This window comes from Hibiscus syriacus, unplaced genomic scaffold (assembly GCF_006381635.1).
Source record: "Hibiscus syriacus cultivar Baekdansim isolate YM2019G1 unplaced genomic scaffold, ASM638163v2 tig00001349_pilon, whole genome shotgun sequence".
Classification (NCBI taxonomy): Eukaryota; Viridiplantae; Streptophyta; class Magnoliopsida; order Malvales; family Malvaceae; genus Hibiscus; species Hibiscus syriacus.
In genome coordinates, this window is record NW_024061867.1 from 366689 (window position 1) to 393443 (window position 26755).

At 37.6% G+C, this 26755-nt stretch overlaps 2 protein-coding genes across 4 annotated transcripts; one reads left to right on the forward strand and one right to left on the reverse strand.

The window, feature by feature from the left end:
* Positions 1-687: 687 nt before the first annotated feature.
* LOC120125811 (C-terminal binding protein AN-like) lies at positions 688-18122 on the forward strand. Its single transcript, XM_039144147.1, has 9 exons — positions 688-1576; positions 2313-2533; positions 4053-4665; positions 5304-5472; positions 5566-5696; positions 15990-16787; positions 16940-16987; positions 17453-17566; positions 17872-18122. Exons 1-9 carry the CDS (start codon positions 908-910, stop codon positions 17944-17946), a joined length of 2838 nt encoding a protein of 945 aa, XP_039000078.1. The 5' UTR covers positions 688-907; the 3' UTR covers positions 17947-18122.
* On the reverse strand, positions 11434-24770 carry LOC120125786. Of its 3 annotated transcripts, XM_039144135.1 has the most exons (11): positions 24010-24770; positions 23810-23908; positions 23510-23706; positions 23074-23267; positions 22773-22881; positions 22341-22645; positions 21151-21576; positions 20821-20902; positions 19117-20718; positions 18654-18776; positions 11434-11446 (listed from the first exon to the last, which is right to left on the reverse strand). In XM_039144135.1, the coding sequence occupies exons 1-10, from the start codon at positions 24075-24077 to the stop codon at positions 18676-18678; spliced, it is 3183 nt and encodes a 1060-aa protein (XP_039000066.1). In that variant the 5' UTR covers positions 24078-24770; the 3' UTR covers positions 11434-11446; positions 18654-18675. The 3 variants fall into 3 exon arrangements, with proteins under 3 accessions (XP_039000066.1, XP_039000061.1, XP_039000073.1); XM_039144130.1 differs by lacking the exon at positions 11434-11446 and having other exon boundaries at positions 18463-18776; positions 24010-24769; XM_039144142.1 differs by lacking the exon at positions 11434-11446 and having other exon boundaries at positions 18463-18776; positions 21151-21486; positions 24010-24763.
* Between the last annotated feature and the right edge of the window lie 1985 nt (positions 24771-26755).

The following is a 26755-nucleotide window of genomic DNA, read 5'->3' on the forward strand; positions in this document are numbered from 1 at the left end:
TTATTTATTAAATGAACGAACATGAACAAGTTATATTCTTTAATAAACGAACATGAACAAAAAAAAATTTGTTCGTTTATGTTCGTGTTCGTTTATGTTCGTTTATTTATTAAATGAACGAACATGAACATACCTCTGTTCGTGTGCGTTCGGTTCGTTTACCGGCCTACCCATAGTTCACTATATTGTTTTTCAGGCGACAACAAAGAAAAAATGAAAGGAGAAGGGAAATGAGAAACTATATGTGAGCGGAAAACGATGATAATAAAATATATAAAATAATATTAATTAATTAAAACTAATAAGAAATGCCATATAATCACGGAGTTGGGGAAAAAGGGTGGAGTGATAAAAAATTTGATGTATAAAGTTTAGTGTGTAAATTAAAAAATTTAGAAGTATAATAAATAAAATATGAGAGAGAGTAAAGTTGAGTGAATAATATTGTAATTTACCCTGTTTAAAATGATCTTTTATTAGATTGATAACTCCCGGAGTAATTTAGCCTTTAAGATAATATTTTACTAGATTCCAATTTTTTCACATGTCCCCGATGAGAAACATCTGAAACACACGTGTCTTCAACCTATTTTTCTCTACGTCTAAGCTTCCCGAAGGTAGAACCGCAGAGAGGCTCATCTCTTTGACTCGGTTCCTTCTTTTGCTCTCGGCCGTTGCCAGTTGCCAGTTGCCATTGCCAAATTATTAACTTCACATTCACAACAAATCCTCCAAATAAAATTAAAATAGAAAAAAAAATCCGTTTTCTTCTCTTCCCAAACCCTAAATTTACCCGACCGTATCTCGTTTCCTTTTCGTTTGTTTATTCATGGTTATCCCCAAATTTCCTCACTTTTGATATCCCCAATCATTTCCCACCCGCTTTCTCCTCTCTAAATTTTATGCCATGGATCATCAACAGCATGATCTTTCATCAATTCTAGCTCAGAAACCTTCGAATCCCTACGATCTCATAAATCGTTCCTCGGTATGGCTCGAAATCCGTCTCTTCTACGTTCGGATCGCGCCGTGTGTCATCGACAGCGTCCCCGACCACCTCACCCTCTTCCACCTCCGACGCGAGATCGGTGTCTCTCTCGAAATCAATGGCTCTCGTTTCCCAGCCTCTGATTCCGCCGTCCTTACCCTTCGTCGCGATCGTCTCAACCGGGAAGCGTCCGAGGTCACTTATTTGAGCACCGATAGCGTCCGCGTCACGGGAGGTTTCGAATTCGAGGCGTATGAGGATGAAAAGAAGGTGCTGTTGTGTGGATCGTTGGAAAGGATGGAAGGAGAGTGGAGCATGGACTGTTACCTGGCGGCAGTTGCTACGGAGCCTGGGAATTCGGCTTTTTTTCATCCCAAGATGGGTGTTTCGGCGCCGGGGATTGAAGTTTTTATCGCGGGCTGTTGTGCTGGTACGCCTGTGATATTGACCAAGAATATACTTGTGAGCCCTAAGAAGAAAGGCGTGCCCAGACTTAAATGGATGCTGGATGCAATTCCTGAGGACGAGGAGCTCGGGAAAAGGGATGATAAGGGTGGCAATGGGCTGATTAGACAGCGGAAATTGAAGGTAAATTATAATTGGTTATAATGTCAAAGTTTTAAAATTTGATTGCTACTCATAATGTAGATGTAGATTCAAGCGTGGTAGAAGAATATTGGCATTGCATGAGAAGTGTTGATTGTTTAAAAAAGGTTACTTCTGGTCTTAGCGTACAAAGATCATCTATTGATTATAATTCGATTCGTTGAAATGCCATGTTTGTGTTGCCCATATATGATGGAAAGACTATCTCCATAATATATGGTAGGCACCAGGTATATATGTATGCATATACTTGTAGGGGTGTAACTATGTTCTGCTTGTTTTCCGGTAAGGGGTTTCTGTTTTCTTTGTTGTTGTTATGATGACTGGATCCTTCATTTGCAACTCCATAATATTTTGGGTATTGTCAGCTGTTTTGAGTTCAAATTCTAGGGTGAAAATATGATCTTGTCGAGCTCTGCAGGAATAGTTTCTTCTGATTTCTGTACTTCCCCATCCAAATTTGTTTCCTGGACTCACTTTTAGGGTGAAAATATGAACTTATCAAGTTCTGATGGCATAAGAACAATTGTTACCTGTCATGACGACACAGCTCTGTAAATAACAATGGGAATAATGAAATGTGCTTGTTTAGTGTGTTCAAGAAAATTCGCATAAGCTTCTATTTTTTTCTTGCAAGTCAATTTGTTTATAATTGGATGTCTTGTTATTACTTTTTTTTATACTAAAAAGTAGAATAATCATTGTGGTCATGTTACAGGTTATAGATGCTGAAGTTGAAAACTATGATTCTGATGGGAAAATTGGGCATGGTTACTATGCTGAAGAAATGTATGCTGGTGAGGATGGCCAACTTTCATGGTTTAATGCTGGTGTTAGAGTTGGTGTTGGAATTGGCCTCGGAGTGTGCCTTGGGGTTGGAGTCGGAGTTGGACTGCTAATGCGATCATATCAAGTAACTACCCGGAATATCAGGAGGAGGTTTTTCTAAGTCGGAATATCAGGAAAAGGATATATTCCAGGATTTTGATAGCAGTCTGGAAGATATCAAGTTTGCAGGCCAGAAACTAAAGAAAAGCTTCACGGTGGCAACTAAAAATTTATAAATGTGAGGTTCTGATGGGTTCTGGTAAATTGGTGGAACTTATTTGCTTAGCTTGTTTCAGATATGAAATTGCTGGAGAATCTGCTAACAGCTATAGTATATATACCTAGACTATGGATTGTAAATGTATTGCTTTTTTAAGTATACCTTGAGCTTGCTGCTGTTTATGGACTTGTTCAGCAGTTGGTTTGGTGTGAGGCTTTCAATTATCGTCCGCGAAACACGTATCTAGGTTATCTATATCCTGCAGAAATTTTGATTTGGTGGGTGGCCTGTGGGAAGATCATTTGCTGCTTGTCATTGTAGGTAATATAAAAGGTCTATGTTTTGTATAAAACTTTCAGCAATTCTTGGATTAATTGTGTTAAATTGAATTGTATGGACTAAATTTCAAATTTGAACATAATATGAAGTATTTCCTTTTAGCTTTGACGTACAAATATAACTCTTGAACCATATAATTTTTCTTTGATACTTGAATAATACTTAGTCTTATTTTGTTAACTAGTTCACTTTTATAGTGTTAAATAATACGTGACACGTATCAAAACGTATCACCTTATATTTTCAGTCAATTAAAAAGTATTATGTGATGTTGATCAAAATATATTTCAAATAACAAAGATGACATTAGTTTTGATAATTATTTATTGGTGTTGCTGAAAAAACTATCGATATTGGTTGTTGTTGTTGTTGATAGATAGATGATCAATATCGATTGTGGTTGATCAAATTTAAATTTGAATATTGTTTAGATTCAAAGATTCAGAAACCCCAAGGAGAAATAAAGCAGAACCCAAGAATGATGACAGAAATCGGGGGGGTCCAAACATAATAATCCACCAAGGGACATGACTAAATGTAATGTCACAATTCATAGCCCAGCCCGTGTTGAATCTAGTCGAGTCGAGTTAAAGTCTTTTAAATTATTCGAATTGACGAATCTTGTTTTTATAATTTGGAGTTGTTTTAATTTTTTTTAATCGAGTCGAGTTTATAAAATTCGAGTAAGATTTTTAAGTTTTTGTTTAAATTTAATCATAAATATTTATAATATTATAATATTATTTTATTCTAATTTAAATAATTTTTATATATATCATATAGAGTTAAGGGACTAGACTAATTATTAAAAAAATTGAATTATTTAAATTATATTTTATAATTCAATTTGAATTTAAAATTTTTCAAATAGTCGAATTTATGAAATTATAATTTAAAAATAATTTAAAAACTCTTTCGAATCGAACCAATCGAGATTTTTTGAATTGAGGGAGTTTTGCTTACCCCTCCCTTCAACTATTTACAGGTAAAGTAAAAGTCATAATCATAATAAATGAAATGAAATTAAGAGACAGACAAGTCATACTCCCAAAATCCCCAAAATCACAATAGGATGGACATCACCTCCTCCGCTACGACGTCGTCCATGCTCAGATCCACTTCCGGAATGCGTCACCGGGGCAACCCCGCGCCTCTCCCTCTGGTCGTTTCCCTCAACTGCGTCGAAGATTGCGCCCTCGAACAAGAATCCTTAGCCGGCGTCGCTCTGGTCCACCACGTCCCTCTCAGCAGCTTAGGCGATGGCAAGATCGAGGCCGCCGCCGCCGTTCTCCTCCATTCCCTTTCCTACCTCCCTCGAGCTGTACAGCGTCGCCTCAGCCCTTACCAGCTCATCCTCTGCCTCGGCTCCTCTGACCGCGCCGTCGACTCCGCCTTAGCCGCTGATCTCGGGCTACGCCTCGTACATGTTGATGTCTCTCGAGCTGAGGAGATCGCGGACACTATCATGGCGCTGTTTCTGGGATTGCTCCGTCGCACGCACTTGCTCTCTCGCCACTCTCTCTCGGCTTCCGGTTGGCTTGGATCAGTTCAGCCGCTTTGTCGGGGAATGAGGAGGTGCCGAGGACTAGTGTTGGGAATTGTTGGTAGATCTGCTTCGGCCCGATCTCTGGCCTCCAGAATCTTAGCCTTCAAAATGAGTGTGCTTTATTATGATATTGTGGAGGTAAAACATAGTCTCATTTCCAGTATTTATGGTCCATTAGCTGAGTTTCGACTGCACTCTACCTCTTAGCTTTCTTTTATTCTGTTACATTGCTACTTAAAATTTACCTCTTTTTTCCTTCACCAATTTAAATTTAAATTAAACTTAGCATTTCAGTTCTTGATTGTTTATGAAATTTAGGAAGCACTAATAATAACTTACTCTCTTATCTACTTTGGGTTGAAACTTTGTGATAAGTGTTCCAGAATTTGTAATCGGAGTACATCTCAAAATGAACACTGTCGCAAATAGCTTAAGCAATTTTTTTATTGAACTATGAAAGAGTGAAGCAAAGTTTAGCGGCATTGCCAATTCCTATAGGCATTTTGAGCTGGATGTAAAGATCTTAAAGTTGCAGTCTCTTCTAACATGTTATTCTGTTGTATCTTATTAGGTAAACTGAAAGCAGGATCTATTGCTAACCGATCTTCAATAATGTTTTTAGTTGTATATATGCATGTCTTATGTTGTGTACGAGGTCTGTTAATTGAAAGGCACACCTTTTGGATTTTATTAGTTAGCAATTTATCTTTTGCTTGACATTCTGTTAGATTGATTTTCCATCTGAATAAAAGCTCCTCTAAATATTGTTTTCACAGGAGAATGGAAAAGTAAGTAGGCATTCTGTAACATTCCCACCAGCTGTCCGTAGAATGGATACACTTAATGATTTACTAGCTGCAAGTGACCTTATATCTCTGCATTGCGCTTTAACAAATGAAACCATTCAGATTATCAATGCCGAATGTTTGCAGCATATAAAACCTGGTACATTTGCTTTCATTTTTTGTTTTAAAAATTTATTATTGCTTCTCTTTTCTTTTGTTTGACTTCGTTTGTTTTTGGGATACTTGCCTTTAGGGGCTTTTCTTGTGAATACTGGTAGCAGTCAGCTCTTGGATGATTGTGCATTGAAGCAGCTTCTGATTGATGGCACTTTAGCTGGTTGTGCCCTGGATGGAGCTGAAGGGCCACAGTGGATGGAAGCTTGGGTATGATAAAATGTCTTATGTTATGAATTCAGGTTTTGCTGTGCTATGCTGTTTGCATAGGAAGGTAGTGGTTACTTAAAAATGTGTCCCTAGACCGAATTGGTTTCTGTTCTTTGGAACAGCAAAAAGCTATATGGGCTTGTAGTCAGGTTACAAGGTCAGCCCTCTAAATGAGATCATCTTTGCAATAGGTTCTTGTTTCTGTTATGAGATATACCCGATTCGTTCCATTTTCTATAACCTGTCATGTAAGTAGACTTTTGTTCCAGTACATGCAAATTCGAAGCATGTAGTTGGTTACAGTTATATTACAATTGGTTGGAAAGGGCATTAGATAAGGAGTGGATGTGTGGGGAGTGATAGAGAACGCTCAGGTAAATCTTTTATAATTCCGCCTCTGTTTCTCTCCTTCACCATCTTTTTTTTGATAAGAAAGCAGGTCTCGTTAAAAACCCCCTTCATGATTAATGGAGCAGAAAGTGCTCCTTAATCAGCGGAAGGAGGAAAAGAGTGCCTTAGGATTCATTAATAACCAAAAGATAAATAATGTTTAACAACCAACATTAACACTCCCTTTACAATAACCAACCCAAAGACTAAAATATCCTAATCAGAACAGTGAACTAGCTAATACCAGCCTTAGCTAAGCTATCAGCCTCTACATTGGCTGTTCTAGCAACCCATCTAATAGTTCCATTCAAATCTGTCAACATAGTAACAATGTCTTTCACTAAGTCTAAGTAGACATAAGGACATCGATCGTAATTCTTGACCCACTCCACTGCTAGCTTACTGTCTGTTTCCACGATTAAACGTTCCTTAAACCGCTAATGAATTGAACCAAAGAAGATTAATCCCATCTTAATTGCCATAAGTTCAATCAACAAAGGAGGACCTAGACCAGCAGCCTCTTGGAAAGAACCCATCACCAAGCCATCCTCCATTCTAAGAATGCCCTCTACACCACTTTTCCTCCAATCTCCATTTGCTGCTGCATCCACGTTCAGTTTAATAAAGCCATTTAGAGGAGGAGACCAAGACACAGTTTTGATGATAGAAAATCTTGAATTCGAGCAAAAATCCCCAAGAGATGGATCACTAATGAGAGAGTCCTTTAGAATAGACACCTAATTGGAGTTAGCTAAGAACCAAGTAGCCAGCCTACATCTTGCCGTTAAAAATAGATCAATCTGATCTAACCTTCCCCCATTAAACACAATGTCATTCCTAAATTTCCAAATAGTCCAAAGAACCACTACCGGAATAAAGGACCAAATTTTAGAATTAGGCACCATAGCTTCCCAAGCTAACATGAGGCATTGTGCGTTGGCTTGCAAAACCGAACAAACTCCCCAAAATTTCAGAAATTTATTCCATAGGGTCCATGCCACAAGGCAAGTAAAAAATAAATGTGATGAAGACTCAACCTCCTTTTTACATAGAGGACATGTAACATCTTCAATAGCTGTAACTCCTCTCCTTTGTAGTTCTTGTTTTACTGGCAATCTTTGATACACCACCTGCCACATAAATACCTCCACTTTAGGAGGCACCAAGCCCCTCCAAATGTTTTTCATCCAAAAGGAGTTTGCTGTCGAAACAGGACAGCATGACTTCACACTCGAATTTACAGAATAAATTCCATCCCCATTCCCTCTCTGTACCAACCCATCAGATAATTCATGGGACATAATGATGTTTTGAATTAAAGCCATTAAATCACAAAACTGAACCATTTCCCAGTCACTCAAATTCCTTCTCATATTAACATGCCAAGACCAAAGTGAAGACCGAAACTCTCCAAACTCATTGAGCTTCCCATTTTTGTTTAAAGCGAGAGCAAACAATCTCAGAAAAACCACTTTAAGAGGTGAATCAAGCACCCAGTTATCGAACCAAAAACTGATCCTGTCTCCATTACCCAAACGAACTTTAAACAAACTTCTAAACTTAGCTCCAAACTAATCCTGTTTGAAATGATTTTGGACTACTGACTTCCAAATCCAAGAAGAATGTGCAAGAAGTTTTTTCTTGAACATAAGCAACCTTGGATCCATATTGTACTTACTGCAAATTACCTTCTTCCACAATGTTTTCCTATCATTAGGAAATCTCCAAGACCATTTTCCTAGGAGGGCTCTATTCATATAATTAAGATCCAGAACACCAAGGCCACCAGCATTTTTTCCAGAACACACTGTCGACCAATTTACCCAGTGGATTTTTTTTACCTCTACCCTTCCCCATAAAAATCTGGCCATGATGGAATTTAGTTTAACAATCACGGAAGATGGAATTTTGAAGAGGGACATGAAATAGGTGGGTAACGAACACAAAATAGCCTTCAATAAAACCAATCTCCCTGCCATTAATAGAGTCCTCGCCTTCCATCCGGCTAGCTTCTTATAGAATTTCTGCACAACCGGATCCCATAACACTATAGAATTCCTCTTCGCACCAAGCGGCAATCCCAAATATTCTGAAGGAAACTGACCTACTGCACAACCAATAGAATTAGCCCACTGCATTACCTCTTCCTCACTAATATTGATACCAAATAATTTACTTTTAGTGAGATTTAGTTTAAGGCCTGACATTATTTCAAAAACCCGTAGAACCCTTTTAACATTTAGAATTTGTGTCTTGGATGTAGAACAGAAAATGATGAGATCATCTGCGAATTGCAGATGGGATAAATTAAGAGAAGCGTCGTCTTTGCCAACAACCAGACCACAGAACAGACCCGAAGATACTGCCTTAAGTAGCAGTAAATTAAGAAGCCCGCTAACGAAATTAAATAGCAACGGGGATAAGGAACATCCCTGTCTAAGACCTCTAGCCATAGGAAATTCATCAGTAGGAACACCATTAACTAGCACTGACACCGAAGCAGTTGTAACACATTTCCGAATCCAACAACACCATTTTGATCCGAACCCCATTTTAGCCATTATTTTAAAGAGAATATCCCAATCTACCGTATCATAAGCCTTCTTGAAATCCACCTTCAATACACAACCCTTCAATCCTTTCTTCCTCCACAAGTCAATTCCTTCATTAGCAATAAAAGAACAATCCAAAATTTTTCTACCTGGAATGAAAGCAAATTGCGAATCACTGATAATATCATCGATGCAACATCTCAGCCTTCTCGCAAGACACTTTGAAAGAATTTTATACATCTCACCTACTAGACTAATAGGTCTGAAATCATATAAACCCCCAATATTAGAACATGCTCCCAATCCTTTTCCAAGAAAAAATTATGGAAAAAATTCAGAATATCACCTTTCAAGGAAGACCAATTTTTTTTCAAAAATCCCATATTCAACCCATCCGGCCCAGGAGCTTTGTTATTATCACATGAGTTTAGAGTTTCCCAAATCTCATCTTCCGTAAACTCCTTTTCCAACATAAGACTCTGCACCATAGAAATTCTTGAGAAATTCAACTTAAAATCCTCAACTTCCAGAGTAGATCTGGTGTTAAAAGCTTTGAAAAAATGCTCTCTGACAGTAGACTTAATAAGAACAGGATCCTGGATAGTTTCACCTCCAACATTAATAGCATGTAGAGAATTCATACTTCTCCTAATGGTAGCACAAGTGAAAAAATTTAGAATTCCGGTCACAATCTTTAACCCGCTTCTTTCTTGAATTTTGGAACCAGAATTGCTCCTCAATTCTGTAAAGTTTCCACATGTCATTTCTCAATAACCTCAACTCTGCTAGACTGTCATAGGCATTGGAAATTTGGTTTTGCTGAATCCTGTTTTCCAGCTGGTGAATTTTGTCTTCCAGAATAGAAATATCAACACGTGGATAATGATTCCTATTCCCAAACCAGCTCTTAATAGCAACTTTTGTATTCCTAAGAATGCAAAAATACTAGCTCTTTTCTTTTTCTTCTTGAACTCCTTAATAGACTCAACAACCTTCTCCTCAAAACCATCCTCTGCCATTAGATAGCTAAATAGCCTAAAAGGTCTCTTGCCCCAATTATCTTCCCCACTTTCCAAAGTTATTGCATTATGATCCGAGATAGATGTTGATAAAGAGTAAACAACATAGTGGAGAAGAAAATGAACTCTTTTTATTATATATTGTGAATGGTGAAAATACATCTTTTTATAGGTAAAGTTAGGAGTAAGTTTTCTATTAGAAGTAAACTACTTAGTAGTTATCCTTATCTATCTAACTTTCTAAGAGTTAGTGTTATATTAAAATACTAACTTATCTATTGCATAACCTACACTCCCCCTCAAGTTTGGGAGTAAATGTTGAAAAGACCCAACTTGGATATAATATCATCAAAGGTAATTCTTGGAAGTGCTTTGGTGAGAATATCTGCTAACTGATTCTTCGTTGAAACATAAATGAGCTTCACCGTTCCACCATTCACCTTTTCAGAGATGAAATGTCTGTCAATCTCCACATGTTTCGTTCGGTCATGATGAACTGGATTCTTTGCAATACTTATTGCAGATTTACTGTCACTTTGAAGTTCAAACCATTTGTTGGCACATAACCCCAGCTCAGTTAACATTTTGAAGCCAAATTCCTTCGTAAATTCAAGTGCCATGCTCTAAATTCTACTTCTGCACTACTTCGAGACACCACCGCCTGTTTTTTGCTTCTCCAAGTAACCAGATTTCCCCAAACAAATGAACAATAACCAGTTGTAGATCTTCTATCCGTTAATTCACCTGCCCAGCTTGAATCCGAAAAAATTCTTACTGTTATCATCACTTTCTAAAAATTAATCCATGTCCTGGTGTCATTTTCAGTATCTTAGAATTCCATTCAGCTCTAAATGTCTTTCTCTGGATCATTCATATATTGATTCACTATACTGACAGGGAAGCAATATCAGGTCTAGTAAGTGATAAATAAATTAGTTTACCTACTAGCCTTTGATACTGTTCTTTGTTCACAGGACTTCCCAATTCTTCTCTCCTTAGCTTCAGATTTGCTTCCATAGGTGTTTCAGTCGGCTTACATCCCTTCATTCCAGTTTCTGATAGTAGATCAAGGATATATTTCCTTTGGTTGATCACTATTCCTTCTTTTGACCTTGCAACCTCCATGCCTAAAAAATACCGTAAAGTTCCCAAGTCTTTGGTTTCGAACTCCTTCGCCAGTAGCTTTTCAATCTTTCTATCTCCATACAATCATCACCTGTTAGAATGATATCATCCACATAGACAATCAAAATTGCCTTTTTGTTGTTTGAAGATGTTTTGACAAATAAAGTGTGATCTGATTGACATTGCTTGTAACCATCCTGAATAATCACCTTTGTAAATCTGTCAAACTAGGCTCTTGGAGATTGCTTAAGTCCATACAAGGACTTTAGTAATCTACATGCTTTTCTTGTATTACTCTTCATACCCGGTGGAATTCGCATATATACTTCCTCCTCCAAGTTTCCGTTTAGAAATGCGTTTTTGATGTCTAACTGATGAAGCACCCAATTCTCATTAACTGCTAATGACAGTAACACTCTCACAGTGTTTAGTTTTTCTACTGGAGCAAACGTTTCATGATAATCAACTCCAAAAGATTGAGTGAATCCTTTCGCCACTAATCTCGCCTTATATCTTTCAATGCTACCATCAGCTTTGTATTTTACCGTGAATATCCATTTGCAGCCGACTAGTTTTTTATCTTTCGGAAGATCAACTATAATCCAAGTATTGTTGTTTTCCAGTGCTTTTAATTCCTCTTCTACTGCCTTTTTCCACTTGGGATCTTTCAATGCTTCTTCCACCGTATCTGGAACAGTAATGCTATCTACACTTGTTGTAAAGTTCTTAAAACAAGGCGTTAGCTGTCCATATGCAACAAATCTCTCAATTGGATAATTTCTGCATTTTCTCACTCCTTTCCTTTGAGCAATCGACAAATCATTTTTTGGGTTCGGTAGTGTGTTTGGTCTGGCTGTAGCGATTTGTAGGCTTATTCGACTGGTTTGACGGTGCTGGTTGATCAAAAAGAGCTGGCTACAAATCAAGTGACAATTTTTGTGAGTCAATAAACTGATATTCATTATATTACACCCCCTGAATAGCAGTTTTAAGGAAAAAAAGTGTTTTTTTCAAAGAAAGTAACGTCCATAGTAATAAAGAATTTCTTTGTACGAGGATAATAACACCGAAAGCCCTTTTGAGTCGATGAATAACCCAGAAACACACCGAAATGCTCGAGGATCTAATTTAGACCTGAAAGGAACATTGTTATGAACGAACACAGTACAACCAAAAACTCTAAGGGATAACAATGAAGTCATCGGTTTAAAATTGGGAAAAAACTGAAGAAAAACATCTCTCGGACACTTAAATTGTAACGGTTTACTAGGGAGACGGTTAATCAAATAAGTGGCAGTTAAAAGGGTTTCCCCCCAAAAATAGTTAGGAACATTTGTGGAAAAAAGTAGAGACCGAGAAACCTCAAGAAGATGCTTGTTTTTTCGCTCAGCAATCCCATTTTGTTGAGGAGAGTTGACACACGAAGTAAGATGAATAATCCCGGTTTCCTGAAAGAAAGAACCCAAAACATTGGCAAAATACTCACTACCATTGTCAGAATGAAACATTTGGATTGAAAATAGTCACACCAAGGTCTCCCCTTCTTTGGCCGAGTAGTAGTTTGAGAGTGAGGGATATAATTGTCACCATTCAATCGGTGACAGGTGATAGAGGCTGAAGAAACATCAGAATGGGGTGAATTAATGAGGATTTCCGAAGTGACCTCCGATGAAGAAGTGTTGGAATTCATGATCGACGGCTAGATTTAGGGTAAAAAAAGAAAAAAAATAGGCTAGATTTAGGTGAAGGATCGATCACTTAGCTGATACCATGTTGATAAAGAGTAAACAACATAGTGGAGAAGAAAAGGAACTCTTTTTATTATATATTGTGAATGGTGAAAATACATCTTTTTATAGGAAAAGTTAGGAGTAAGTTTTCTATTAGAAGTAAACTACTTAGTAGTTATCCTTATCTATCAAACTTTGTAAGAGTTAGTGTTATATTAAAATACTAACTTATCTATTGCATAACCTACAATAGATTTAGGCAGTAACGTTTGGTTGATACCAGAAAATGCTGAAGAGAAACTGACATTCATCAGAAACCTGTCCAACCTAACAACAATGGGAAAATCTCGATTACTACTCCAGGTAAAATTCCCTCCAATCAAAGGCAAATCAATTAGCCCCGTTTGCTGAATAAATAGACTAAAAATTTCCAAAGAATTTCTATTTTGAGATTTACCTTCTCATTTTCTGTTAAGTAGGCATTAAAGTCCCCTCCCACACATAAAGGCATATTGTACCCATTCAGAAACAGTCCCAGTTCTTTAAAAAAATCAGCCTTTTCATCTTCAAAAGACGGACCATAAACGTTTATAAAGCCACACCTAAATTGGTTGGATCTGAATTTCCCGAAAACAACAATGAACCTCCTATGGATAAACTGGTCTTCTAGCTCAAAACAATTATCATCCCAACAACTTAAAATACCTCCCGAAGAACCTGCTGCTGGTGACACAACGAATCCTTGCAACTTATTCAACCCACTTCTTCTTAAAAAGGATCTTGGTAAAATCTCTAGTTTAGTTTCTTGTAGAAAAAGAAACATTGGTTTTTTCTCGGAAACTAGTTTTTGTACATCTCTCTGTTTTTCTTTTTTCCCAGTCCCATAACATTCAACGACAAAATAAATAGCTTTGGCATCATTTTATTGTATGAAACTACCAAAACAATCCCAGAAATCACCTACGGACTCATCTAGCCCGACTCAAACCTTTCTCCAAATCCATTATTTTCTGTAGAAAAGCATTCTTCCCTTCCTTGAGAGAAATACCCAATATCCTGCTAATTTCCCATGTAGCAATAGCTTCCTCCAACAGCAATGGAAAAGCTGATGAGGATAATGTAGAAACACTAGCATGATCTAAAGCATCCTTAATAAGGGATCTTTTAATTCTCCTGTTAAAGCTCCTCCCCCTTGAATCATCACTATCCCCTTCTGTAAGAATAGCAGCCTCTGGAGTTTGAGAATGATACCCTCTTGGAATTAATACCATACCTAACTTATTACTGCCCTCCCCTCCTGATACATCCAACCATATATTCCTTTCCCTGGACCTACTATAAAATCTCTTACGACTTTTAATTAACTTTCTACCAACCGGGGCACTCTTCATGGATAGAGAACTAGCATACCGAGTTTGTGAACCAGCTCTTGTACTAAACAACTTTAAGCCTTCTGCAGTCCCCACTTCACCATCAATCCCTGCTGTATCCTTGATGCCCACCTCATCTGAAAAAATACCTAGATTTCCCATAACTCTGTCTCCATCCCTTGATCTGTTTAGAGAATTAAGATTCTGTTTTTGATTATCATACCTGAGCCCAATAAGGTCTATTGCCGGGCCAGTAGGAATTAATCTCTTTATTGGAGAAAAAGGTTCACTGCTCCTTTCTGATTGGGCCTGCAAGCTTCCTTTTTTATCCTCCTTATTTCTGATGCCCAGCCCAGCATATTCACCCTTTTTACTACTCCCCAAGCTATGAAAATCTAACACGCCCTCATTAATGCCTTTCCCTTCCAAGCTTCTTTTTGAAAACTGAAATTCTTTACCTGCTACACCAACCCCGGCAGAAAATCCCTGGTCAATCCATATGTCAACTTTCTGACGAGCTTCCTCAACAAGCCGAACTGGACCTGACATGTCAGAGGATTGTGAGCTGACATCTTCCTCCTCTGACGACTCGATGATTGTGCGTTTTTCGTCGGAAAATTTCTTCGGCGTGTTGCAAGAAAGGAGTTTGAGACCAGTGAAGTAGATCCCAGCTTTGTAGTCACCTTGAAAGATCTTCCATAGGAGCCTAAGGTTAACACTTCCGGGACGTCAAACAGACTTGCCACCCTTAGCAAAATTTTCACCGTCGTGAGATCTTCCCTGGTAATATTCGATTCCTGAATGCCCTCCAATGATCCCCACCTTCCTGCTAACTTCTTTAGGAAATATTGTTGCCAACATAACAAAGGAACTCCATACAACTCACCAGACAGTAAGCCATTGGCACACCACCTTCATTCACAGAGGCGCCAGCCGGTCGAACCAGAACCATAACTCCTAACTTTTATTCAACCATGCGTCCTTCATCGTTTCCTCGGATTTGAACATAACAACAGAATTCCATACATACCCCCAGCTCGCAATTTGAACATCAAGACCTTCATTCACCAAGGCTCTTTGAACCAATTCCAATTCGAGACAGTAAGCCATTGGCACACCACCTTCATTCAACAGAGGCGCCAGCCGGTCGAACCAGAACCATAACTCCTAACTTTTATTCAACCATGCGTCCTTCATCGTTTCCTCGGATTTGAACATAACAACACAAGAATTCCATACATACCCCCAGCTCGCAATTTGAACATCAAGACCTTCATTCACCAAGGCTCTTTGAACCAATTCCAATTCGAAAGTATGTTTAACAATACCGTGAGAGATCTTTTCACCCAGCTTGAACTTTCAGTAGGAATGTGCATCTCCCAAATATTCTTCTTCCCTCTCCCCCTGTTAACACTCTTATATTTGATTCCCTTTTGCTCCGACTCTCTTCTGCGAACTGCTCAACAACAAGATATCTTTATATGATCTATCATCTCTTGTACTTCTCGGAATCACGGCCTTCTCACTAAATTTAGATTTTTCATCTATGACCTTTTCCTGAGCATCAACTAGGGACCGAGATGAACCAGCAACCCTTGGTCGATCTTTCTAGTATTTTGCAACTCCAACAAAAACTTTCCTCCCATCAATCCACATTCCGTTTAAGTTTTCGACTGCCTTCCTCAGCCCTGCTTCGTTACCAAACTGAACAAAGGCAAACGTGGAAGATTTATACTTTGGTTTGTTCATCACATTTGGTATGAAGACTCTCACCACCTGACCCTAGTCGAGAAAAAGATTCCATAACTCTCTTTTAGAGACTCTCCTACTTAGATTGTCAACGAAAGCAGTCCAACCCACGCCGGAGGAAGACTGACCTTTTTCTCTATCTCTCTCTTCTTTTCTAACTCTCACTCATGTTATTTTTACTAACACTGTTGTATTTTTCTCCTTCACCATCTTCATCTAAGATAAAAGATTATTTTTCAGTTTGTGATTGTAAGAGTCGATTTCAACCGTGTTGAGGAAGTATATTTTAATTTTATATTTCATAACTAAGATTACAGAAGATGTAACTAATCAAATCATCTTAACATCTTTACTTCAGGTGAAGGAGATGCCCAATGTATTGATACTTCCTCGAAGTGCTGATTATAGTGAAGAAGCGTGGATGGAGATAAGGGAGAAGGCTATGTCTATGTTGCAAACATTCTTTTGTGATGGGGTTATACCAAAGGATGCTATTTCTGATGAGGACGAGGAAGAAAGTGAAATAGTTGATGAAAAAGGACAGTTTAGCATACAAGAAGAGAAAGAAAGTACTTTGCAGGGATCTAGTGGTGAGCAATTGATTGATGATATTCAGCAAAGTCCTGAAATTTCCCTTCAAAAGGATACCAAACAATCTAAGGATTATCCTAATCAAAACCAGCGTTCTGGTATGTCTTCTGGTACTGCAACTAAATCGGATTCAAAACGCAGCAGAGCAGGTAAAAAAGCAAAAAAGAGGCATGCCCGTCAAAGTACACTACAAAAATCAGATGAGCCCTTAATATTAGAGAGAGAAAGTACTTCACAAAGAGAAGATGACACTGCTATGAGTGGCACAGATCAAGCATTAAGTTCTGGTTCTCGCTCTCCTGGAGATTTGAGAAGTAGGAAAACACTTAAAGAATTACCGCAAGGGTCTACTTCTGACCAGCTTCTTAAAACTAGCAAGAACCTAAGTGGACAGTCTTGTGATATGCTAAAGGAGGGATATGTTATAGCTATGTACGCAAGAGATCGTCCTGCACTCCACCTGTCCAGACAAAGAGTTAAAGGTGGTGGTTGGTTCCTAGATACCATGTCAAATGTAACTAAAAGAGATCCTGCAGCACAGTTCCTTGTTGTTTATAGAAACAAGGTTTGTTGAGAGGAATTTATCATTTTTCCAGTTGATCCGTACTTTCATCATTGCCTTGACATAAAATTATTTTGGTGGGTTGTTTTCGTTAATGAACTATAGTTCTTGGGCTTTTGGTAACTCTAGCTTAAAGTTTTATGCAATTTTTCCAGGACACTATCGGTCTGCGTTCTTTTGCTGCTGGTGGGAAGTTGCTGCAGGTAACTTTACATTTTACAGATTTATGGAGCGCCTTTCTAAGCTTGACTTTACTATAAATCTTTTTCTATCTTTTGATTGATTCTTTGCTTAAAAACCTAATCGAATTGGTTTTACCTTATCACGAGAATAATGCAATTACTGTGACATTATCAGCTAAGATATGGCGATGGCTTTATTTTTGGTCCCAAAAGAGCATACTTGTTTTTCTGTTGCAGTTTCCTATAAAAACAAAGTTGTGAGATCAAAATCCATATCTTACATGAAGTAAATAGACATTTCAAAAGGGAAAAAATTGATAGATTCAGTATCAATGTATCTCAAAGAATGTTGCGTCTTTGGGATATAAATAAGTATGCTACCTGAGGCAGTTGTGTAGTGAGAATTCTTTATTCTTGTTTTCAGATCCATTCTAAGTTTCTGCTTTTCATAAAGTCAGATTTTAATGTTCCATATTCTGATGCCAGATCAATAGAAGAACGGAATTCGTCTTTGCTAGTCACAGCTTTGATGTTTGGGAGAATTGGATGGTGCAAGGTCCTTTAGAGGAATGTAGGCTGGTCAATTGCAGAAATCCTTCAGTAAGTTTTTATCATTTCTGTAATCCTCATTGTGCTGTCAGCTACGAATTGGGTGGCAGCTATGAATTGCCCTCCTGGGTATTTAGTTTTAATTGTTCGGAGCATTTGAGAAGGATTCCCAAAGTGGCCAAGCATCTGTGTACTGTGACTAGCATATGATTGCCTTAATCCTTAGCTATATTACCCGGATTTAAAAGTGAGAGTCGAATATGTACACACACACACTAGCACATTGTCTTACCGTAGATTGTTCTCCCTGTTATCTAGCTTTCATTTTGATTTGGTTCCACCACTTAAAATGGCAGGCGGTTTTGGATGTGCGCATAGAGATTCTGGCAGCTGTGGGGGAGGATGATGGGGTAACTCGGTGGCTTGATTAGAGTGTCAACAGATTTAGGGGGCAAACTTTTCTATTGCCCACTTTCTATCATCTTTTCTTCTTGTTTTGCTTAATCTTCCAAGTTTGTGTTTTCCCACAAATTCCCCAGAACGGTCTGTAAAGCTTTCTTTACTGATTTGTTTCTTCTTTATTTTATCTTATTTATTTGTTTTCGGGTGGGGGAAGCATCATCAGCATTGAAAACCATGTTTATTTGGTGCCAAGACAAAACTAAAACCCTAGAAGATTGAATAGAATGAGAAAGAGAGAACAGCATATCATTCCAAACATTCCGTAACCAACATATGCTATTTGTGTTCCCTTTTCTCTAATTAAATCAAGTCATCCTGTGCAACATATCATTCCCTATATTTTGTTTTTCTTTTTAGTTCTTACCCTAATTTTGTTTCAACTGGAGCGGCTAGAAAATTCAGCTGTAACATAACAGTCGCATTTGAATAGGTTCTATATGCCGATAAAATTGTGAGGCTTGGTTCAATCGTTCATTCAATTTCTTAAGAGCTTGCTTAGAATAATAATATACCAGAAAGACAGAAAACAAAAGAAGGAACAAAGGAGCAATTGCAACCAAAATACCAATTTCAAGTATGATAATGATCGTTTTAATTAAAGTAAGCCATAATAATCCCTCCATAATTAAGAAAATCAAGCCCATAATTCTCGGAGAGAAACAATCCATTGGGGGACAAGGCAAAACCACAAGAAGCCATTATCTAGACTGAAAACCCATGTCTAGCTCGTGACAATAAATCTCTTGGCCTTGGCTACGGCCAGACGCACTGAAAGGGCTCATCCTGGCAACGTCATGACCTGCAATAATAAACAGACAATAATGTACCTAGTATTCACACAGAAAACGTGAAACATAACCATTTTGGCGATGGTAGTTCATAATACAAGACAACCCACAATAGACTACTGGCAAATTTCTGTTAGCTTTTCCAACAGAATTGGGGGATCCTGAATAAGGTAAACTTTTTGTGAAGTGCTAACAGTTTAGATGTGGTCAGATCAAACTGCTTAAATTACCTTAAGCCTAAAGACATTAGGTAACATTTACTGTAGGCTTTTCCAAGAATTAAATGGGTCAGGTTCTCCAAAATTTTGAAATTGGCAAGGATGAGAAAGAAACAAGATTCTGAATGATTACCTGGAGGCATCCCAAGACCAGCAAAGTTGGGTTGGTGCTGCCGGTGACCATGCCCCAATGGAAAACCAAGCATTGGATTCAATTCTTGTAGAATACCAGTCATCTCATTATTTGAATGAGGTGGCAACTGTGCAACACCAGGAAATACTCGTTGCAAGTTCAGTGGAGGGAGGTTTCCAGGCATCTGCATTTGTTGTAACATAGGATGATGAATTGGAGGATCAAATCCAGGTAGTTCACTGCTATGATGATGGACAGGACGAAACATAGTCGCAGGAAATTGATGATTTAGTGGGGCATCATGATGGATGATGCCTTCTGGAGCCATGAACTTCATCTGAGAACTGATGTTAGAAGGATGTGAATCTAATGAATGAAACAAAGGACCTCCATGATTCAACTGAGGATGAAGGTTTTGAGAAGATGCATGGATAATTTGGTTACGAAATGGACTATCTGGCTCCCTCATATCATAGGGACCGGGAAGAAAAGTTGGACCTTCTTTCCCTCCAACAACAGGTCTTTCATCCTGGAAGACAGCCTTTAAAGCTGCAAGTTTCTCAGCTACACCATTAGGTGTCTCTTGGGAGGGCAATAACTCTGCTTTTACACTACCAGCCATGAAATTCTGGAGTTCCACAGGATTACCAACACCAAGCAAACTGTCCCCTTCAGTAAGCCCAATTTCAGCAGATCCATCAAAACCACCAAGTTTAGATCCTAATCCAGCTCGGAGATGTGACGATTCCACTGCAGATGGAGCACCATTAAAGCCTAATAAATGCCCTTCAATGCCATCAGCTTTCATTTGTTCTCTTTGAGTAAATGGTAAAAGATTTTTTTCAAAATTAGTCCTGTTTGACACAGGGTTATCAGTGGATGGGAGAATGATATCATCTGCGACGTTAAGGGGAAGCCTGTTAGATTCAAATCCATCAACTCTTGCAGACTCTATTGAACCCCTCTGAACAGAAGCTGGTGCTCCAACTGATTGTAGTTCCTTCATGAAAGCACTTCCAAAAAGTGCTTCAAGAGTTGGACTCTTACCTGAACCAGAAGCATTTTCTGTATTTGTATATATCGAATGACAAGATGCCATGTCACCAGTTGGTGTTTCAGTAGTTTGCACCATTTCTGAAGGCCTTATATCATCATTGGCAGATGATAATGTAGTGTTTGTACTTGTTTTATTTTGTAATAATGAAAGAAGGTGCTGGGATGCATGATTGTTGACATTAACTTCTTGCTTCTCACATTTGCCATCAGGAATTTTCCATCTTTCAACAGGAGGCAAACTCGGATCATTTTCAGAGCTTTCTGACAGAATAGACTTTTCAAGATCCTCACATGTAAGGACTGCTGGAACCGCTGCTGAGTTATTAACATCATTAATATTCCATGATTGCTCAGAGTTCACAATTCCCATAGTCGTCAAATTTGATCTAACATGTCTGTCCCCAAGTTCAGAGTTTTGAAATGGAAAGTTTGGCGCTACATGCTTAGTAACCATCCTATCATGGGAACCACCTTTCTCACCACCCTGAATTAAGGAGAGCAAGTCTTTAGGCCTGTGATGGGAAAGATCATCCATTGATTTCTTCTCTGCCAAGACAAGATTAAAACAAGAATGTTCAAATTAGTGTTTACTTGAGAACTAGGCAGATTCACTTAAAGCCAGATTACATGTAACAATCGCCAACAAACCTTCATCAAGAAACAAATGAGCAAATTTAGAAGAATGGGAACTGTCAAGGGACCATGTCTTGTCAGCATTGCTATCATTAGGCTGCAGATCAAGATATATTAAAGGTCAAATATTTCATCAAGGAAAACTAGACATGACGGGTTTAAAATAAAGTACCTAAAGAAACTAAATGTAAATAAGATGTATAGGTCATTGATCAACCTAGTTTTAATTACATTGAGCAAGGGAATTAGAATTTAGAAATGAACATTCAACTGAAGTGATTCAATGTCAACGTCTTCTATATATGTGTTTGAATTTGAATGAGTGTCTCAAAACCAAAACAGTACCTCAGTGAAATTAGTTGAGCCACCTCCATCTGCTATTACAACACTGCCAAAAATCTTGTCTAGAATTGAAGTTGAACCATTTTGACTGGTTTCAGTCAACATTTTATCTGCTGCTAGCTTCTTGGAATCAAGTTCAGTAACTCCAATGCTTTCTGGGGCTACAAAGGCTTCTGAAAGACAAGAACTATTGTATATACGAGAGTCCTTGCTTATTGTCTCATTATCTAAAGCTGATGAGAAATTTGGAGCCTTTGCACTCTTATTATTGTCTAAAAGGTGAATGATTTTACTTTCAAGCCTCTGTTCACTTGAAGTTTCCTCTTCATGCTGTTTAGACTGTTTGGCTGGAAGATCATCAGAAATCCCATTAAAGAGAAGGCTGCCTTTGGACTCCGAAAGGTTTCCTTCAATCTCAGAACTCCCAACCTATAGAAGCATAACAGAATATACATTGCTAATCAAGCAACAGAAAAGAAGTTATGTGATAAATATGAAACGAAACGTCAGTTGGTATAATTGAAACATGTTTTGTCCTAACAGAATCATCTCTGAGTTACAAATATGAAAAGTACAACTACTGAATGAAAACCACATGCAAGCTCTGTTCTATCAGTATATTAACATATAGGCAGAAACAAGGAACAGAATAACATGTAACTTTAAAGCAGAGCACAATGTAACCTTTGTCCAACCTATACTTCCATTAAGTGACTTACAAAAAATAAATCATCTCTGTCAACGTCTCAATTATGCAATTGTACTATTGGTGTCATACAGACATCTACAAAGTATAAGGCAACACGTCTTTTCCAGTCAAATCAAAATGAACAGGAAAAAGATCCAAAAATTCCCACTAATTTTAGTTATATAAGGTCAATTTCATGTGCTGATCTCAAGTGATAAATTGGTTTTTCTCCCCATTCCAACCAAAATAACAGAAATTTCAAAATTGCCTCCATATTTTCAACCGATTCCCAAGTTTATTCTTGTTATGTTATAACTAGGGAAGCTGCCAGTACATGAAGATCAAATAGTTGATTCAATGTTGCAATTAAAGATCATGCGATGGCAAAAAAAGGACGAAAACTTTGAAAACCAACTACTGACACTTACAATCAAAATCACATGCCAAAAGGTAAAAAAGATAACATAATGGGTGTTTAAATTCTGAAAACCACAGTAATACTAACCTGTGAAGAACGGGGTTGCATTGAAGTTTTGGTTCCAAAAGTCTTCTCCAATCCTGTACTTGCAAAACCAGGTGGTACAAGCGGTCTGGAAGCAGGAGTTTGTACGGGATGAGACGATTTTTCTGAAACAATATTTGATGCCAGAATAGGTTCATCTGATTCCATGCTTCTGTTTGCAGGTCCTTTATCATCTTTGGAGTCCACTAGCAATTCAGAAAGATCGAAGTCATCTTTACGTCTTTCAGGATTAATCTTCTTCTCCTGGAATGCCTTCTGCTGTTCCTTCCTCCATGACTCAAAGGAAGCTAAAAGGGAAAGTCATAATGTTTTAGCTTTTATTATTAGAAAACAAAACCAGAGCAGTGGTAGAAGATAAAACACATACAAAATAAAATACAATCAGCAGAGAGTTCTCTAGAACAGAGAACCTACCTCTTCTTTTTCTTTCCTCTTCTGCCTTATCTTCACTAGTGCACTCAATGGAACCAAATGTTTCATCATTAAAAGAGTAATTAGTTTCTCTCCTTGAATGAGGTAGAGCCTGGAAAAATATCATCACAAAAATAACATCTATCAAAACCATATTTCAATTGCTACTGGATCATCTTACAATCAGGCAGATACTATTTAAGCAGAATACTTCAGATATATTTTTATGCTAAATTGAATGACACAGCGATCATGATACCAATCTAAATATTGTCTGCAAATGATAACAAAGACAAACAAGTACCTTATAAGGGCGGGGTGGATGGTATGGCTCATTACTTTTATTTAGATGGTATTGATCACTAGCTCGAAACTTTGGCGCAGAAGCTCCTGCTGTAAATCCAGAAGGTCGAGGAAAAGAACCACTCCCCAGAAGCCCATCATGCTCAGGACCTTGCCAAGATCGACGGGATTGATAACCATGGTGTCGTCCATGATCTATATACCATTAGAATCATTCAATTTCAAATGTAATAGAATTTATTGGTGCTGTAAACAACACATAAATAAAGTGGATAAAACCCCGACTACAAGAATAGTTTTGCCAAGCACTGTTGAGGTTGAAGTGATAGAGTGAATCACCACATGTATTAACAGAAAATACAATGCACAAAGTTGTCCATAAAAACAGTAAACACAAAATAATACTATTGATAGAACAAAATAACTATAAACATTACCAGAGTCCCAATCAGATTGGGTATCACTATCTCTATCACTCTTTCCACTGGAGCGACTGTCCCACCGTCCATGAAGACCCCGGGAATAATTACCCGATTCCCCTCTTGTAGGTGGTGATGAACTATATTCATTATGCCTGTAACCTGAGAAGGTGCCAGGAATTCTTTGACGATCTTGTGACGTATCCTCAAAATCACTGTCCCAACCACAAAATAACCAATGAATACCAAAATGATCTAATTTTGCCTTCCTCATTTTCATAATTAAATGAAGTCCATAATCCATGACCACAATCTCACCTCAAAGTTGATTTATCGAATCCTGGGGGTAACTTTTTGCAAACATCCAGTTCACTAAATGAAAGCAAAAAATCTCTGGTATATGAAATTCTGTATTTCCTGAATCATTAAAAAACAAATTGATTATCAGCGTCACTCAACCGAAAACATATGCAAAAAATTAAACAAAAATTAATTATTCAGCAGAAAAAGTTTATTACTTTTGAGATTCCTTACTGATATCCGCAGGCGGACCTAATGAATTCTGTTCTTCATTTTCTAAGCTCATTTCTACACAAATTTAAAGATGAGTATATACAAAATACTCTTCAAAACAGTTTAGCTCTAGCTGCCTCTCCAAGAAACTCACTCCTCAAGAACTCAAAATTTTGAATCTGCTAATCAATTCCCGTATATCTTATCCCAAACACAAGTTCTTAAATGCTCCATAATCACAGCCTCATCATCATCAGCTAACGCCAAATCCAAAGTTAAAAAAGACAGCTAGTTTTAATGAAGATAAACCTGATATTAAGCTACACCATTCTTTTATCAAAAATAAATCTACAAATAAAACCCCCAAATACCTAAAACAAAATATTACAATATCACGGCCACCAGAACTTCTCGCCGGTAATTCCCGAGATCAAATACGATCATTCATTTAGATCTGGACCAACAGGATATTCACGCAAAAGTCAGCACATCGTGAATAAGCATAGCATTCCAAACACTGAACCCCAATTAAAGCTCCTAATCAAAATCGAAATGAGAGTTTCTAGGTTTCTGTGCTAAGCTGCGGAAGTTGAGGGAGAAAACTGGGATTTTGTTCTTCGCATCAAAAAATTTAAAATTGAAGACGAGCTACCAGGATCGAAGGAAGTGTGTGAGATGAGAGAACACGAGAAAGTCAGGGCTTGGATTTGTAAATTTCTCTTTTTAAGCTTTTTTTCCTTCCCTTTTTCTTTTTCGATTGATCGATGGAAAATGAAGAGAAAACAATTTGCGTGTTTTTTGGATGAAGAGAGAAAGTTTTGAATTTTGAGGTGACCGGTGACTGGCAATGCCTCTCTCTCTCTGGAAATTTACTGTTTCAGAAACGACGTTCTCCACCTTGCACTACGTTAATACAAACAAACAAATTAACGTAATATCGTGCTCTACACGCTCCAATTTCATTGGATCATCTGACAAACAAGTATTTTAGCTTACCGTTTATGGCGCGTGGAGAGATGAACTTATGAAAATAAAAATTATATAGTAACTAAAACATCACGTGGATCCTGTCTTTTTCTGAAGTATTAAAATAAGTTTTCTATATAAAAAAAATCAATCATCAATTTGTGTTTAATAAAATATTATTTTTAAATATTATTTATTAAAATATTAAGTTTGTTATCTGTAACAGTATCTCAACACGTGTTAACGGTGAACAGTGGCGGCGTACCCTTTAATTTTAATTGGTAATGGCATGATATTTCAAAAGCATTTTACAAGTGAAGAGCACGGTAAGCTCAAACCAGTCAATGGTAACTTTGTCACTGGGCCAATGAAAATCGAATGCACTCAAGATCTCTCTTTTTCCTCTTTATTTCTCAATGAAGCTTCCGAGTCTTGATCACGGCCAGGCCAGGTTCCTTCAACCAGGAAACTTTGGGATCTTTTATCCGCAAGTCAAATGAAACTGGTATAAGTGAATGACTTTTGAGGTGATTTGACTAAAATTTCAACTTCTTTTTGTTTTCGCCATCCATGAACGTGCAGATCAAGGGTGTGGGACAGAGGACACTGGTTTTTTGTTGCATGGAGACATATTCTTTCTGGTGCATGCCTGTTTCATTTCCCATCACCATCTTTAATGTAGACTCGGGCATTGTAATCTCTTTGGTGCGTAAAAGACAAGGGTTGAGATCTTAGATTGACTGACAAGGGATTCGTGAGGACCATCTTCTCTTTCAAAAAAATTAAATTCTCATATAATTTAAGATTTTTTTAGTGATAATTTATTTACCTAACATAAAATCTTTAATACTTGAATATCCTGCCATATTGGCACGTTGTTGATTGCTATGTTCTTTATTCCCCTTCTTAAAAAGCCAAACGCTAGGTTGATTCCTCGGTTTTGGTTGTTGTAGTAATTGTGCAACCACGCATCTTCTACATGCAAGAAGCTTGGGTGATATCTAGCTACTATTCTTATGCTTAAAAGGCATGTCTGCCGGAGCAAATGTACCCCATGGTGGAGGAAAAAACCTGAACAAAAGACCCATAAGATCTGTATTTTTATGTTATTTTTATATTTAAAATTATATCTTTACTTTTTATATAAATTTAACACATCTTTTGTATTTTGCTTACATTATATAAAATATGATGTCTAAAATTCTAAAATAAATGTTTTGATCATTCAACTTTAAAACTTATAAAATGATGATTAAATTATTAATTTATTATAAAATTATAATTGAAACATTATAATTAATTTTACTTGTTCATAGGGGTGTTCAAAAAACCCGATCCGACCGATCCGATCCGTTGATCCGATCCGAAAAATTCGGATATCTGATCCGTTTTTTAATTTTCGGATAGTTCGGATCGGGTATCCGAAATTTTTTTCGGATTTTCGGATCAGATACGGATCGATAAAAATCTAATTTCGGATTATCTAAAAACCCAAAAAAATTTAGGCTATATTAGTAGGTTTCAAGCCCAGAGCTGATTGGGCTATATGGATTCTTTCAAACCTAATTACTTTAGTGCCAAAGTTAATTTTCCCTAGTGCGAAAGTTCATTTATGCCAGAGAGAGTTGTTTGACTAGCAATCATCCAACTTGAACTCTTTGTCTGATCCACCTCCTTTTGAGTTGTGAAGTGCATAGTAACCCTCATTTAATTTTTTTGTTTTTCGTCGTCCCCTTCGTTATTTGTCTTACACGAATTATTAACCTTTATTTATCGAAATAATAA

Excerpts from the sequence above, each read along its gene's own strand:
- LOC120125811 (XM_039144147.1), top strand. The coding sequence starts at position 908 with ATGGATCATCAACAGCATGATCTTTCATCAATTCTAGCTCAGAAACCT. Across the intron at positions 4,666-5,303 it reads TTTATTATGATATTGTGGAG|GAGAATGGAAAAGTAAGTAG; the intron begins GTAAAACATAGT and ends TTGTTTTCACAG. Across the intron at positions 16,788-16,939 it reads TTGTTGTTTATAGAAACAAG|GACACTATCGGTCTGCGTTC; the intron begins GTTTGTTGAGAG and ends CAATTTTTCCAG.
- LOC120125786 (XM_039144135.1), bottom strand. The coding sequence starts at position 24,077 with ATGAGCTTAGAAAATGAAGAACAGAATTCATTAGGTCCGCCTGCGGAT. Across the intron at positions 22,882-23,073 it reads ATCCACCCCGCCCTTATAAG|GCTCTACCTCATTCAAGGAG; the intron begins GTACTTGTTTGT and ends ATATTTTTCCAG. Across the intron at positions 20,719-20,820 it reads TCATTTGTTTCTTGATGAAG|AGAAGAAATCAATGGATGAT; the intron begins GTTTGTTGGCGA and ends TTGTCTTGGCAG.